Source organism: Aspergillus sydowii, assembly GCF_001890705.1.
Source record: "Aspergillus sydowii CBS 593.65 unplaced genomic scaffold ASPSYscaffold_3, whole genome shotgun sequence".
Taxonomy (NCBI): Eukaryota; Fungi; Ascomycota; class Eurotiomycetes; order Eurotiales; family Aspergillaceae; genus Aspergillus; species Aspergillus sydowii.
The window spans coordinates 806,876-819,679 of record NW_024467861.1 but is presented as its reverse complement, the minus strand read 5'-3'; the positions used below and the strand labels follow the sequence as shown (position 1 = coordinate 819,679).

At 50.9% G+C, this 12,804-nt stretch overlaps 4 protein-coding genes across 4 annotated transcripts; 3 read left to right on the top strand and 1 right to left on the bottom strand.

The window, feature by feature from the left end:
• Positions 1 to 55: 55 nt before the first annotated feature.
• Positions 56 to 1,792, top strand: ASPSYDRAFT_173405 (putative RTA1 domain protein). The gene is made up of 4 exons (XM_040843440.1): positions 56 to 473; positions 522 to 621; positions 670 to 819; positions 873 to 1,792. The coding sequence occupies exons 1-4, from the start codon at positions 449 to 451 to the stop codon at positions 1,612 to 1,614; spliced, it is 1,017 nt and encodes a 338-aa protein (XP_040704425.1). The 5' UTR covers positions 56 to 448; the 3' UTR covers positions 1,615 to 1,792.
• A 284-nt stretch (positions 1,793 to 2,076) lies between these two features.
• On the top strand, positions 2,077 to 3,822 carry ASPSYDRAFT_56150 (uncharacterized protein; the record flags this gene model as incomplete). Its single annotated transcript, XM_040849166.1, has 5 exons — positions 2,077 to 2,221; positions 2,288 to 2,483; positions 2,559 to 2,709; positions 3,307 to 3,423; positions 3,502 to 3,822. The coding sequence occupies 5 exons, from the start codon at positions 2,077 to 2,079 to the stop codon at positions 3,820 to 3,822; spliced, it is 930 nt and encodes a 309-aa protein (XP_040704424.1).
• A 937-nt stretch (positions 3,823 to 4,759) lies between these two features.
• Positions 4,760 to 5,919, top strand: ASPSYDRAFT_87196 (extracellular serine rich protein; the record flags this gene model as incomplete). Its single annotated transcript, XM_040851796.1, has 3 exons — positions 4,760 to 4,852; positions 4,935 to 5,085; positions 5,150 to 5,919. The coding sequence occupies 3 exons, from the start codon at positions 4,760 to 4,762 to the stop codon at positions 5,917 to 5,919; spliced, it is 1,014 nt and encodes a 337-aa protein (XP_040704423.1).
• A 186-nt stretch (positions 5,920 to 6,105) lies between these two features.
• ASPSYDRAFT_56149 (uncharacterized protein) lies at positions 6,106 to 10,979 on the bottom strand (the record flags this gene model as incomplete). The annotated part of the gene is made up of 3 exons (XM_040849165.1): positions 6,106 to 7,452; positions 7,505 to 7,817; positions 8,413 to 10,979. The coding sequence occupies 3 exons, from the start codon at positions 10,977 to 10,979 to the stop codon at positions 6,106 to 6,108; spliced, it is 4,227 nt and encodes a 1,408-aa protein (XP_040704422.1).
• Positions 10,980 to 12,804: the final 1,825 nt, after the last annotated feature.

Genomic DNA, 12,804 nt, shown 5'->3' with positions numbered 1-12,804 from the left:
TGTCAGGCGTTGATAAGGCTGCAGAAGTCTATTGCAAATGAGCCTCCCTGAAGAGGTCCACCGTCATCACTTCTGCGCCTCGTTCGTATCTGCCACGTGCAATCCACTGCCACTCAAGAGCAATACGAGCAATTGATTAGGAAAAGCGCGTTTTGGACGAACGATGTGGGTGACGCTAAGGTTTTCCTTTGCTGAAGCCCAAATACGAGCTGCCTAATCGGGATGTCGTTTTCGCTACCAGATGACTGCGGCCTCTGCGACGATAGCGCAGCCATGGCTTCAGGAGCTGGGAAACGGGTATATAGAGCCCAGATGCCCCTCAGAATCGGCTCCAAGATATATTTCTGCCAACGTCGTGCGCCATCATTGATAGCGTCTTCAACAAACATTCTACCTTAGCCCCCGTTTCAAGAATCTTCTACGACTCTATAACGTTGAAGCCCACAAAATGCTTGACAAGAGGGATCCATACCGTATGCTCTATCACTCTGTTTCTCACTACATGTGCTGACACATATTAGAGGAAGGGAGCATTTGGTACTATGCGCCCAACAAAGGCGCGCCCATTGCCTTTGCTATCCTCTTCGCAATATCCGGCATCATACATGGCTATCAGACCTAGTAAGTCGAACTCCTTATCCTTTACAACCAATGCTAATTCCTTCATAGCAAGTATAGGTCTTGGACAGTTACAGGGTTACTACCATGGTCTGCCCTGCTTTTCACAATTGGCTTTATCCTGCGGACTGTCGGCGCTTTTGGAGAGTGGGGCAACGTAGAGATCTATATCTCGAGCACCGTCTTCCTCTTAGCTGGGCCGTAAGTGAAACCGAAACCGAAACATGATATGACTCTGGTCTAACTCTTAGCAGACCCGTTTACGAGGGAGCGAACTTCTTGATCCTTGGCCGTATACTTTACTACATTCCTTACCTTTCGCCCATACATCCCGGCCGCGTATTCTCATCGTTTGTTGGGATGCTCTTCTTCGTCGAGGTTCTAACAGCAAATGGAGCAGCACTCGTGGCGAATACGGAGGCTACTCAGGATCGCCGCGACATTGGAGAGGCCTTGCTCAAAGCTGCCTTGGTTCTGCAGCTTGTACTAATGGTCGGATTTGTAATCCTGACCGCTACATTCCACGGCAGATGTCGCGTGGCTGGCGTGCTCACCAAAAAGCTCATACGCGTTCTCACCGTCTTATACTGCAGCTGCGTGTTCATCACCACGCGCACGGTTTTCCGAACTGTGGAATACTTCACTACAGCTGGGCAGAACAGCTGGGACGACCCCAATGATGTCGACCCTATCATCAGGAACGAATGGATTTTCTGGTTCTTTGAAGTCGCTATTATGTATGCCAACACCACGATGCTCAACATTTTTCACCCAATGGAGTGCTTGCCCAAGTCGAACAAGATTTACCTGGCGAAAGATGGTGCCTCAGAGATCGAGGGGCCTGGGTTCCAGGACCCCCGTCCTTGGATTGTTACGTTTATTGACCCCTTCGATGTGATCGGGCTGTTCTGCAAGAAAGGCGAGCAGCAAAATTATTGGGAGGTTGATGAAGCTGAACAACCAACTGGAAGGCAGAGTGACAAGGGGGTTGTCTAGCCCTCGTGCAATGTATGATGCTCTCTCGTTTTTATAGACAGCTTGGTAAATTCTGTTTGTTGGGTGTTCTGCGAGACTGTTTCTTTTGTTTTCGAACTTTGTAGTATAAATTATAATTGTAATTATTCTTTATTCTAAAACGGTTCGATTATTTCGAGAAAACGCAGGGATTGTTGAGATGCAGTGTTAGCTGGCGATCTATACATCGAGCAAGGCGGCGAACACAAGCTGGGAGGCCACTTTTCCTCTCCTCCCGCCAACAACCACCTTTCCTTTCGCCGCTGCGCGTTGTTTAACCCCGATTTTTGAAAGCACTTTCGCGATATAACTCTAGTTATTGATTCGAAATAACCAGATTATCCAACCTTGCTCACTCCACAACTCTACCGCTCCGCAAATCCCCCGCAACTCCTCCCTTCGCACTTCCATCTACCGGTTCACCACCGCCTCATCGCTGCAGCCATGCTCTCCTTCCTGGGGTCAAGCATGTCGAATACCCGACAATCACTCGCGCAGGTACTCAACTTTGCGCTCGTTCTTTCAACGGCATTTATGCTTTGGAAAGGCCTGTCGGTAGTGACGGCATCCTCATCGCCGATCGTCGTCGGTTAGTGACGAGAAGCGGAATCCCCCAGCACCTCCTTATCGCATCAGTACTAAGAAATTGCTACAGTCCTCTCAGGATCTATGGAGCCCGCCTTCCAGCGAGGCGATCTCTTGTTTTTGTGGAACCGCAGTCCCCGCGCGGAAGTCGGCGAGATCGTAGTCTACAATGTGAAGGGCAAAGATATCCCGATCGTGCATCGAGTTGTGCGCACGTTCCCTGAGGTGGAGGGGAAGAAGGAGAAGACGGTCAAGGAAGTACCCGAGTACGTTATATTCTTGCTCCAAAGCCTCTTGCTATTTTACTTGCTTTGGCTAACCAGGGTCGGTGCGTGCATCAGGTCTTCACCGATTCCCCCGAACATGCTTCTCACCAAGGGTGACAACAACATTGCGGATGATACCGAGCTTTATGCGCGCGGACAGGATTTCTTGCACCGTGAGGAGGACATTGTGGGGAGTGTGAGAGGATATATGCCGATGGTTGGATATGTGACTATCATGTTGAGTGAGCACCCGTGGTTGAAGAGCGTGCTGTTGGGAATAATGGGGCTGATGGTGATGCTGCAGCGGGAACAATAAACGGAATCCGATGTAGAACGGGATTGGGCCCATGCCAGACTCAATCCTATTAGCAAGGGAGCTAGGAATTTTACGACGGAGCGACTGTCGGAACTTGTCTGAAACTGTTCTTTACACCGTACCCTATCGTAGTGAATCATGCCCTGTCTCAAAAATAGTAAGCCAAAAACGGCAGTGAATTCCGGCCTCCCAAGGCTGACGTCGAGCTGCGTTCCGCCCCGCCTAATCCGCCCCGCCAACGGCGCTGCTACCGGTACAGCCTCCTCCTGACTCACTACGTACTACTACTACTACTACTACCACTACTACCGCAGAGTCATACTTTCGGGGCGTCTCATATACCGAGGCCTGTTCTCTCTTTTACGAATATTCAAGCAACCCGCTCGTTAAGCGTACAAGATGGGCAGTCAGAAGCGGATAGCAAAGGTACAAGCCCCTGGCCCTACCCCGCCGAACACCAACCCCGATGCGAAAACAAAGCTAGGTAGCTAACACTGTCGCCTTCAGGAACTCGCCGAACTCACAGAATCCCCTCCGGAGGGTATCTTTGTTGAGCTCGCGAACGAAGCTGACCTCTACCAATGGAGGGTGTTCATGGACGGGCCTGAGGGGTCTCCTTTCTACGTACGGATTTCCTCCTCATTGTTTTCCAAATCACCACGGAATTGAATCAAAGTCTAACCAAGTCAACAACTATTATAGAAAGGCCGCTTCGAACTCAAACTCTCCCTGCCGACAGAATACCCCTTTAAGCCGCCAACTGTCTCCTTCGTGACGAAAATCTATCACCCTAATGTAACGAATGACGACAAAGGAAGCATGTGCTTGGGTATGCTCAGGGCCGATGAATGGAAGCCCTCTTCAAAACTACTTGCTGTTCTGCAGTTCGCCAGATCGTTGCTCGAGGAGCCGATGCCAGATGACGCCGTTGAGGGGCGAATCGCAGAGCAGTATCGCGAGGATAGGGCAAGGTATGAGGAGATCGCGAGGGAGTGGACGAGGAAGTATGCTACAGCGTCATAAAGCGGTTTGGGATGAGATAAGGGTTGGCACTAGCAGTGATGGTAGTACGCTTGGTGCGGACGCTGGACGGCCGCGTTGGGCTGGCTGTTACGGGGAATAGTGCACTACCGGAGATTCTTGACGAGACACGAATAGGATGTTCCGTAGACTATTTTGTTTCCAATAAGTTATGCTTCACGTATGGGTTTAATTTGCATTGGTTATGGCTTTCAAGGATCTACGGTTGCATAACTGGTGGTGCGAGGCTCCTGGTCTTTATGATTCTTTGTGTGTCTGCAGAGGCTCTGTCTAGTTGCATATTTTGGATGTGGCGGTGGCATTCTATAAGTTCAATTTCTGGTAAAACCTGCTTCTCGCTTGGATGTCGGCACGCTGTTGACTTCATACATTCCACACTGTATCAGAGGTTCTACAGTGGACCAGGTCAATTGCGACACTGGATGCACTCTGCCCGATAAACTCCAACAATTAATGCACAACCCAACATATTGAAATTAAGTGGTGAACAGACATCTCTAACTTGTCAAGCTAATTGCAGTTGACAGTCTCACTGATAAAGATTAGTCTCAAACTCGCCCATCCATCGCCACATTCCTCGTCCATTCTTTGCACCACCACCACAACAAAGCGCCTTTTGAACTATGGACTTAATACTACACTGTCATTTCCAGTAGGGAGATACAGGGACGTAAAACCTTTACCCACAGTCCCGCATCCCCTGATCAACACCAGAACCCCGATGTACCCCCAGAGGTTCGGTAATTAGGTATGTAGGGATAGCAAGAAGACAACAATCATGAATATTTATCTCCTGCCATTTCGGCGACTGGGGATGCACATTTCAATTCTGAAGATATCCACAACTTAGCAGCCGACATACTCGACATCCCCTTTACAGACTTTGGTACAGCAACTAACGCCCAAATATCACAATAAAATGCATCTCACCCTCCATACCCTGACTCTCTTGGGAGGCCTCAGCTTCACCCTGGCCGAAAAGAGGATCGATCTGGGTTATATGAAATGCGCTGTATGTTGTCAATGATCCAATCCAAATCTCATGCAACGGGGATATTAGAAGTAAACGAAGGACTAACAGGCAAAAAAAACAGTCCGCCATCGCCCAATCAACCGACTTCCCCTCATGCAACTCAAGCTACAAACTCGACTGTTTCTGCGAAACTCAGAAAGCGAGCCATGGCTCTACAGCCCGCTTGCAGATTGCCCAGGAGGCTGAGAATCTTTGTGCTGAGAACGGCGTTCGTATGTTCCCCCGCCCTACATTCTGGCAAAACGAAATCAATATTCTAATGGCACCATCACACAGCGAGGGAGGAACTAGCTAAATACCTTTGCGATGACACCGCTGTCCCGGCTTCTCCGAGACGAGGGAGTACGCCGATGGGTAGACTAGAGGGGCAGCAAGAGGAGGAACAAGAACAACAGAAATCTGATTCCGAAACCCCCGAAGATTCCAGTAAAGAACATGGTGGATTTCATAAGCCAGAAACCACAGCCTCGAAGCGTGCCATGCAGCCTGACTCGGTAAGACCACTTATTCCTGAGAACGATCCTGAACCAGATACAACGTCCGATGAAGACAACTCGAAGCCCGACGAAGGGGACAAAGACAAGGGTGATGATGAAGGTGAAGAAGAACGGGAGGCAGCCGCCAACGACGCTGAGGACACCAATGCTGCCGTTGCCGTTGTGACAGTTACGGAGACGGTATGCCCTTGCGATGATGAGGCTACTGCTACACCCGACTCTGAGCACTCGCCTGAAACCTCCGCGGAGGACGAAGCCGAGACACCGGAGCCGACGTCTGGTGCTATGCATAGGACGGAGGTTGTCGAGTCCTCTTCGGCCGAGCCTACTGGAGCTGCTGTGTCAACTGTGCGCGCTGCGTCCTCGGATGATGCGGGGGCCACGCCTGTCCCTACGGGCGTGGACGGGGAGAGACAGAATGGACCGAAGGGAAGTGAGAGTGCTGGTCCTAGTGGGGAAATGTATGAAGGTGGTGCGATGATGAATGGCGCTTCGAAAAGTGTGGTTGTTGGTGTCTTGGGTGTTGTTGGTGGAATGGTCCTGTTTTAATGATTTGTTCTGCGTTAGGGGATTTATTTTGTGATGCTAATACTTCCATGGTTTGATATTCAAAGGGTTAAATGTCATTAATATCCTGAATTACTATTTATGAGGCAGACGATTGGCATTAGAAATATTGGTATTGGTATCAGTTCATGTTAACGGGCTGGGAAAAAGGCCTGTGATGTGGGTGCTTTAAGCATGAATAGCCTGCTGGACGCGAGGATACAAGTGCACCATCTGCTGGTACAGATCCGGGTGTTCACTCATCAAGACCTGCGGATCCCACGCCATAGCCGCAAAGATGGTCTCAATGCCACTGCTCATAGGCGTCATAAGGATCTGGCAGATCTGCAGACCAATAACGAACGAGAAAGCCATGATAACAGCGGTGAAGTTACCATCGGAGTTATAACTCGGGTTCGTGAACTGTAGGTACAAGTACGCCAGCAACGCGCAAACATATGAGACAAATACCGAGCCCATAGTGATTACGGGTCCGATCAGGCAGTCTGTAACGAGTGCATCAATGCCTCGGTCTCTCATCATGGTCCAGGTGTCCTTTGCAGAGGGGATATAGGCCTTCCCATATAGAGCGATGTGACAGAACGCGTAGCGGTTGAAGAAGGTAACTAGCCAGTCGAGGAGCGAGATAAAGCATCCCAAGACCCAGAACCCAATGCTTCCGCAAAGGTTGCCCTGGGCTGATTCATGGCGTTGGGCAACGGAGCATGCTTGTCGGAGACAGTTGATGATGGCGATGATTAGACTGCCGAAACTGATGCTACCGAAAGAGTATGTTGTCGCACGCTTGAAAGCGCCGCGAGTCGCGTGCGCAGGCATGCCACGAGGAGAGTTAACAAAGAAGTACCAGGATCCGTAGACACCAGCAATCGTCGTGTGAACAGTGTTTTTGATCCACTCGCTGAACCAATACATGGCGAAGGTGACGTAGACGACGAGTCCGATGACTCGGGCTCTGCTGCAGCCCCCGTTAGAGCAAGACGGGTTGCTGTTGCTACTACTCGGCTCGTACGCAACGTAGATCGCGACTAGGGTAACCGAGAACCAGGCTGCAAATGCTACCGATACGATTCCTCCGATGGCGCTGACGACGAACATGTGTCCATATTTCCGAGAAACATCCATTGACGTCTTCATCATGAAGGCCGTAAAGGGAATACGGGGAATCCAGCTGATGAAGCAGATGATGGCGAAAACTCCAAAGAGAAGGAAAACAATGCCACCGCCATACTGCTTTCTCACGATGTAGTAAATACCTGTCGCAAGGGCGAAAATGATATTTAGAATGCCCGTCGCCCAGATGAAAAACTTCGGAAAATGGCGCGCTAAGAGGAAATAGCCCCAGGAAAATGCGAGTGCAACGCATAGAACGAATATGAGCAAAATGAGAGTGTTGGTATCGAGAGAGACGCTGTTCACCGAATCGTAAATGCCATCGCCATTGAAACCTTTATACTTAGAATACCGATAGATCGAGATACCAGAGACCGCGACATAACCTAGGAACACGGCGATCAACTAGGAAAGTTAGCATTCGCTGTGGCGTACCAGATGCAAGAAAAGGCCCTACCAAAAGACCTGCCCAGAGATCGTTCCACTTGGGCTTCTCAACTTTGAACGCCTCGTCGAAGCCATATACCGCCTGGTTGTAGGTCGGAGGAGGCCCCTGCTGCTGCTGCTGCTGCTGCTGCTTTGGTTCGTAGGTGTTGTTCCCTCCATTGTACTGATAACCATGGTCTGGCTGGTTTGGCGCGTAGCCATTGCCATAGCCAGGATTTGGCCGCTGGGGAGGGTAACCGTTGCCAGGCTGTTGAGGAGGATAGCCATTGCCGTAACCAGGCTGGAAGCTCTGGGTTTGGTCGTAGTAGCTGGCAGCCTGTCCGCTCATGGTGGTGGTGGTGGTAAACTATGGCCGGAAGGCAGGGGGAGGCAGCATGAGGGAGTGGAAGAAAGATCCAAGATGGGGATGATAAGTGAAGACAGGGGCACGGACAGGGCTTGCATCAGGGAATTCACTTCCAGTTCCAAGTTCCCACACCCGCAGCTCCATAGCTCGCACTGGTGAACCTTGGCTTAAACCAACTTTTACCCAAGAGAAATAGGCAGCAATCGTCATGGTGATGCTCCGATTTACCCATTAAAGAGTATTCGTGCGGTCGATCCACGGATCGGACCTCCACTCAGCCCTACCACAGATCGGAAATCTCGCTGTTCATTGGATCTAAGTCCGACTCAATTCTGGTTCAATGTACATAGCGCAAAGTGAAAATGCTACCGAGGCTATCGAGTCTAACGCTTTTGGTATGCTAAAAGGGGAATCACAGTCGAATATTTACACGAAAAAAATCATCAGGAAACTACGCTAGGTAGTCCGACATCCTCCTCAAAATCTGCTGCTCAAGCGGTCAAGCCAAGTATTTTGCAGCGTGCAATTAGAAATTTGGTCGTAGGCGGGCGTAAGAGGGGCAGGCGCGTCACCGGAATGCATGGTTCCTCATTTGGCGCCAAGAATCAGCGAATGTGCGCTCGATTCCAGGGACCGGGGTCCGAGATCGCGTCGGCCACTCGTCGGTTGCTGCATGAAGTTGGCCCTTGGTCAGAGCTTGCGATCGCCGCAGCTTGTCTTGCCGAACTGCCGCCCGTCGAGCTGTCCTCAATTCTTCGATGCGACCTTGACCAACGCGGTTCCGCCGAGTGAAACTTCCGTCGAGTAAAACGTTGGCATCCAGCAATTTCTTAGGCACCGTCTGTACCACCTGGAAAACCTCCATTGGGTCCGACACGGCCATTATATCCTTCTCGCAGGCTTTGAATATCGACAACGAGACACGGAAAAATGTTTTCGACCCTTCGTAGAAGAACACATCCCACACGCGCAACATTGTCTCGAGAGGTAGCGTGCCAATGAAGACAGACATTAGCCAGTTTGTTAGGCCGAGAGTAATGTCAGGAAGTCGTGAGTTCACCGAAAGCGGAGCGCTTCTTTTAGAGGTTCCCGTGTCTGCAATTTTGTTGTAGACATTCGGTAACGACTCTTTCAGAAGAACCATGAGAATCCAAAGATCTACATTGGCACCCTCGAGGCTGATTTCGTGCGTGTTGGGGAGATATGCCGATGTGACAATATGCAGCATCCAAAACGCCTTCTCCTCGGGCAGGAAAAGCAGAAATAGCCCGGTGATAAAATTGAGTGATTGTGTATAGCCAATCTGGGGGTTATGAATGGCAAACGCATAGAGCACCCGCCGCAGAGATCGAATCATTTCTGTTTCAACTGTGACAGAGCTTCCTGAGCTGCCACCGTCAAGACCAGGTTGTCCGGTTTGTTCCGGTTTAAAATGGATATTGTCAGGGAAAGTTCGGTGTAAATCACGCTCGATGTGCTCCTTGTCATCGTTACTGGGAGATTCCATTGCCTGTTGGACAAGCTGGTCATACAATCCCGGATTTCGGTTAAGTTGCTCGAAGCCTCCAGCGTACCAGAACCACGCCGCGCCTCGAAGCTCAGGAGGGATTCCTTTCCTTACGAAACGTTTTACCTTGGGCGATTTTGGTGGAAACGTTGTCGGGTTGGTAGGTGGTAGCCCGTTTTCGCGAAATAGTTCAGCCCATTTTACTCGGCGATTAGCAGCGAAGTCGGCGTATGAAGCACTCCAGGTCTCGTACTGCTGTATAGTAACGTAACTTGTGGCTTTCCGAAACCCATAGCAGTCTCTCGTCTCTGTAGCGATGGCCAATGGCGGGGGCACAATTCCTGGGAGCATGACCTTGGTTTCAACGGAGCGAGGTGTAGGAGGCGGTTGAGTAGGAGAAGTTGGCTCAAGAGGTTTTTCCTGAGGCTTGTTTAGATGGTCGTTCATAGGCTCATCTAGAGACTCGTTTAAAGATTCATCCACCGAATTCTCATATGGACGGCCTTCTCCTAGAAATTGCTTGTCTAACAAGTTTTGGCCTTGTGGGTTCAATTGTGAGGAATTTGGTGCTGACCCTTGCTCCAGAAGTGTGGCTATAGGCCCGTGAGGAGGGTCTAGCGGATTTTCTTCTTCGTGCGTTTCCTCAAAGTATTGTTTGCGCAAAACATCATCGTCCGGTGTGTTCAACTGTGAGATCGTAGGTGGTGTTGGTGGAAAATCGCTGATATAATGCAAATTTGGTTCGGTGCCTGGAGCATGGTCGTCGTCTAGTACAAACTCCGCCGGGGGTAGCGGGCTCAATGATTTAAGTTTGCTGTCTTCCATAAGATCTGGTGACGCCGGCTCTTCTGTCACGTCACTAAACCCGTCCAAGTACATGGAAATGGCATCTTCGACACTCATTCCTTCATCTTTGTCATAGGAACCATCTGGCGTATCCGGAGATAAATCGGTAATGGAGCTGCTCTTAGTCAAAACGCTACTTCGTTCTGTTCCGCTCGCTTGCTCGATGCTGGAGCGCGACGTCTTGGCGGAGTTCACGCTAGAACGGAGTACATCCTCGCCGTATGGGTCAGATGGCCGACTGCTGTAGGGACTGCGCGGTAGTGCAAGTCCGTGGGGGCTAGCGGCTTGTGCGAGGCGAGGTTTGGAGCGTTTCTTATGAAGTTTCGCTGTAGATATTGAGAGTGGTTGGTCTGCCTGCTTGGAGGGTGTCGTTTGGCTGGGCAAGCCCTCGAAGTTGGCTTCTGGAGGCGGCCTTCTCGCCCACTCGTGTTTAGTGACTGGCGATGCATACGGTGGGTTATGGTACGTCGGTCGGTGTATGGGTGAGCCATCGTTGGGACGTGATCGATGGGGCACAGGTGAAACGGCGCGTGAAGCGGAATCAACTCGTGGGGGGTGGGGGTATGCAGGATATTTTCTCGAGGCGCTTGGAGGGTGCGGAGATGGAGAACGGTAATAGGAATGCGGCGGGCGAAGACCATCCGCAGTTGAGGGCCGAGGAAAAGGAGGATTGTTTCTTAGAGGATCGAGATGAAGGGGATTCGGAGCTCTGCGGCGTGCTGGAAGATCATGGTCGCCCATCGGACCCTGAGGCGGATATCGAGGAGCTCCATTTCCCGTGACCATTGCCACGACTGGTAAAGAGACAATGCGCGCTGAACATTTGTCGACAAAGGTTGATTGGCAAATAACTGGTTGGAGCGCTCTAGGTTCAAAAGGGTCTGGGAAAACAAATGGAATCGAACGGTATGAGACGAGACTTGCTGGTCAAGAGGCGTGTGTTGTGATCGCGTTGAGTAAACGAGTGTCGGGAAAATCGGGTAAGCTTAGCTACCAACCAAGGAAGTGAACGAGAGTCGGGGGCGGCGCGAGAAAATAGTTCAATCCATGAACAAGCAACGTCACGATCCTACCAGAGGGTCAAAATGAGACTCCATCGTCCAGGTCCGAAGAGGAAGAAGAGACGAGGCGAGGGAGCGAGAGGAGAGAGTTAAAGCGGGAACTGGATGCTGAAAAGGGGAAAAGAAAATCAAAATCAACACCTTCAATTTAGCTGCTTTACGGCCTAGTGCGATCTCAGATTCCACACCATCGAGGTGCTGACGATGTTTCAAAATAATATTGTTCTTTCATTGTCTTCTGATTGATATTCTGCTTCTTGTCTGACAGCGTCCCTCCTGCAGCCCGTCCTTGCGTCGGAGGTTCTCCATCCATTCGCTGAGCTCGATGCTGCCGGGGATCTCAATTTCATTGCCTTCTGCCCTTTGAGGTCAATTGGGTTTGTTTCTGTTGATTATCAGACGGGGCCGCCCTGTCTTCGCCCTGTGGTACCAATTATTTTCAATCACCAGTGTTGATTTGGAGCAACATTGGAGCTGGGGCCCCTGCTGGGTTGGCGAGGCGCTGTGATGGGTCATCTTGAGAGGCGACTCTGTTCGGCGCTGAGCCTACAGCTGTTCCCCCCATCGTCTGATTGATCGTATCGTCCCATCGCGGTTTCGATTCACGAGAACGCGAACCGTGGTCACTGGTCAGCCCCAAACAGAAGTTGCTGAGTTGCTGACCGTTATCCACGGCACCGAAGCGTGGGTCCGAGCCGTTCCGCCAGAGCTCTCTTGAAGTTCGGTTTCACGGTTTCACCGTCCCCCATTCTGGTTGCTGGGCCGCTGGCTGTGGGTTGTGGCAGTTGCAGCTGCATCTCATACTTCCATTCCCCCGGAGCAGCTCCGTAGTTTGACAATTGCCGACAGAACTTTCGACCTGAGCTCTCCAGCTCTCCCTAAGCCCGACAACTCCTCGCGCCCGGCTTGAATATCAATAACCTCGACTGGCCGTTTAACTCGACGCCAAAATTTATCTTCGCTGATCTTCTCCAGCATCATGCTGATCGGGACATGATGTCAACAAACCTGTTTCCCAAGAGTCCTGGCGCTTATCCCAGCTTCGTTTACTGGTCGCAACCGGGTTTGAATCCTTCGTTCGAGGCGGTTCGCGGCCGTCTCCGAGTGGACAGTTCCCGCCTGATTCCTGGTCTCGGCCCACCGTTGAGGTCATCAGGGTCGAATATTCAGGGACTGGCCGCACTGGCGAGTGAGGCGACAAGGGTTTAATTGCGATTGCTCAGGTCGAGTTTCTCGAATACGGGGCAATATCCGCAGTACAACCGGTCCAGTCCCAGATTGATTGCATATCGGGGGTAGTAACACGAGCATTCAATAATGATTCAAGTTGAGACGCCGTTAGACGTCTCTAATTCCTATTTAGTTCTTGTTTGACTTAATTTACTACCGCTGTGATGTTCTGGGTGCCCGCCATCAGTTCGCCGGTCGCTTGTTTTCAGATCAACCAGCCACAAGCGGCCAACTCCATGCGGCCCGCTGAAGTCGCGCAGCGTCGATGAGCTTGTGATTCAACGGGAAAGGATGAAAACTCAATTGAGTCGAGATTTGGA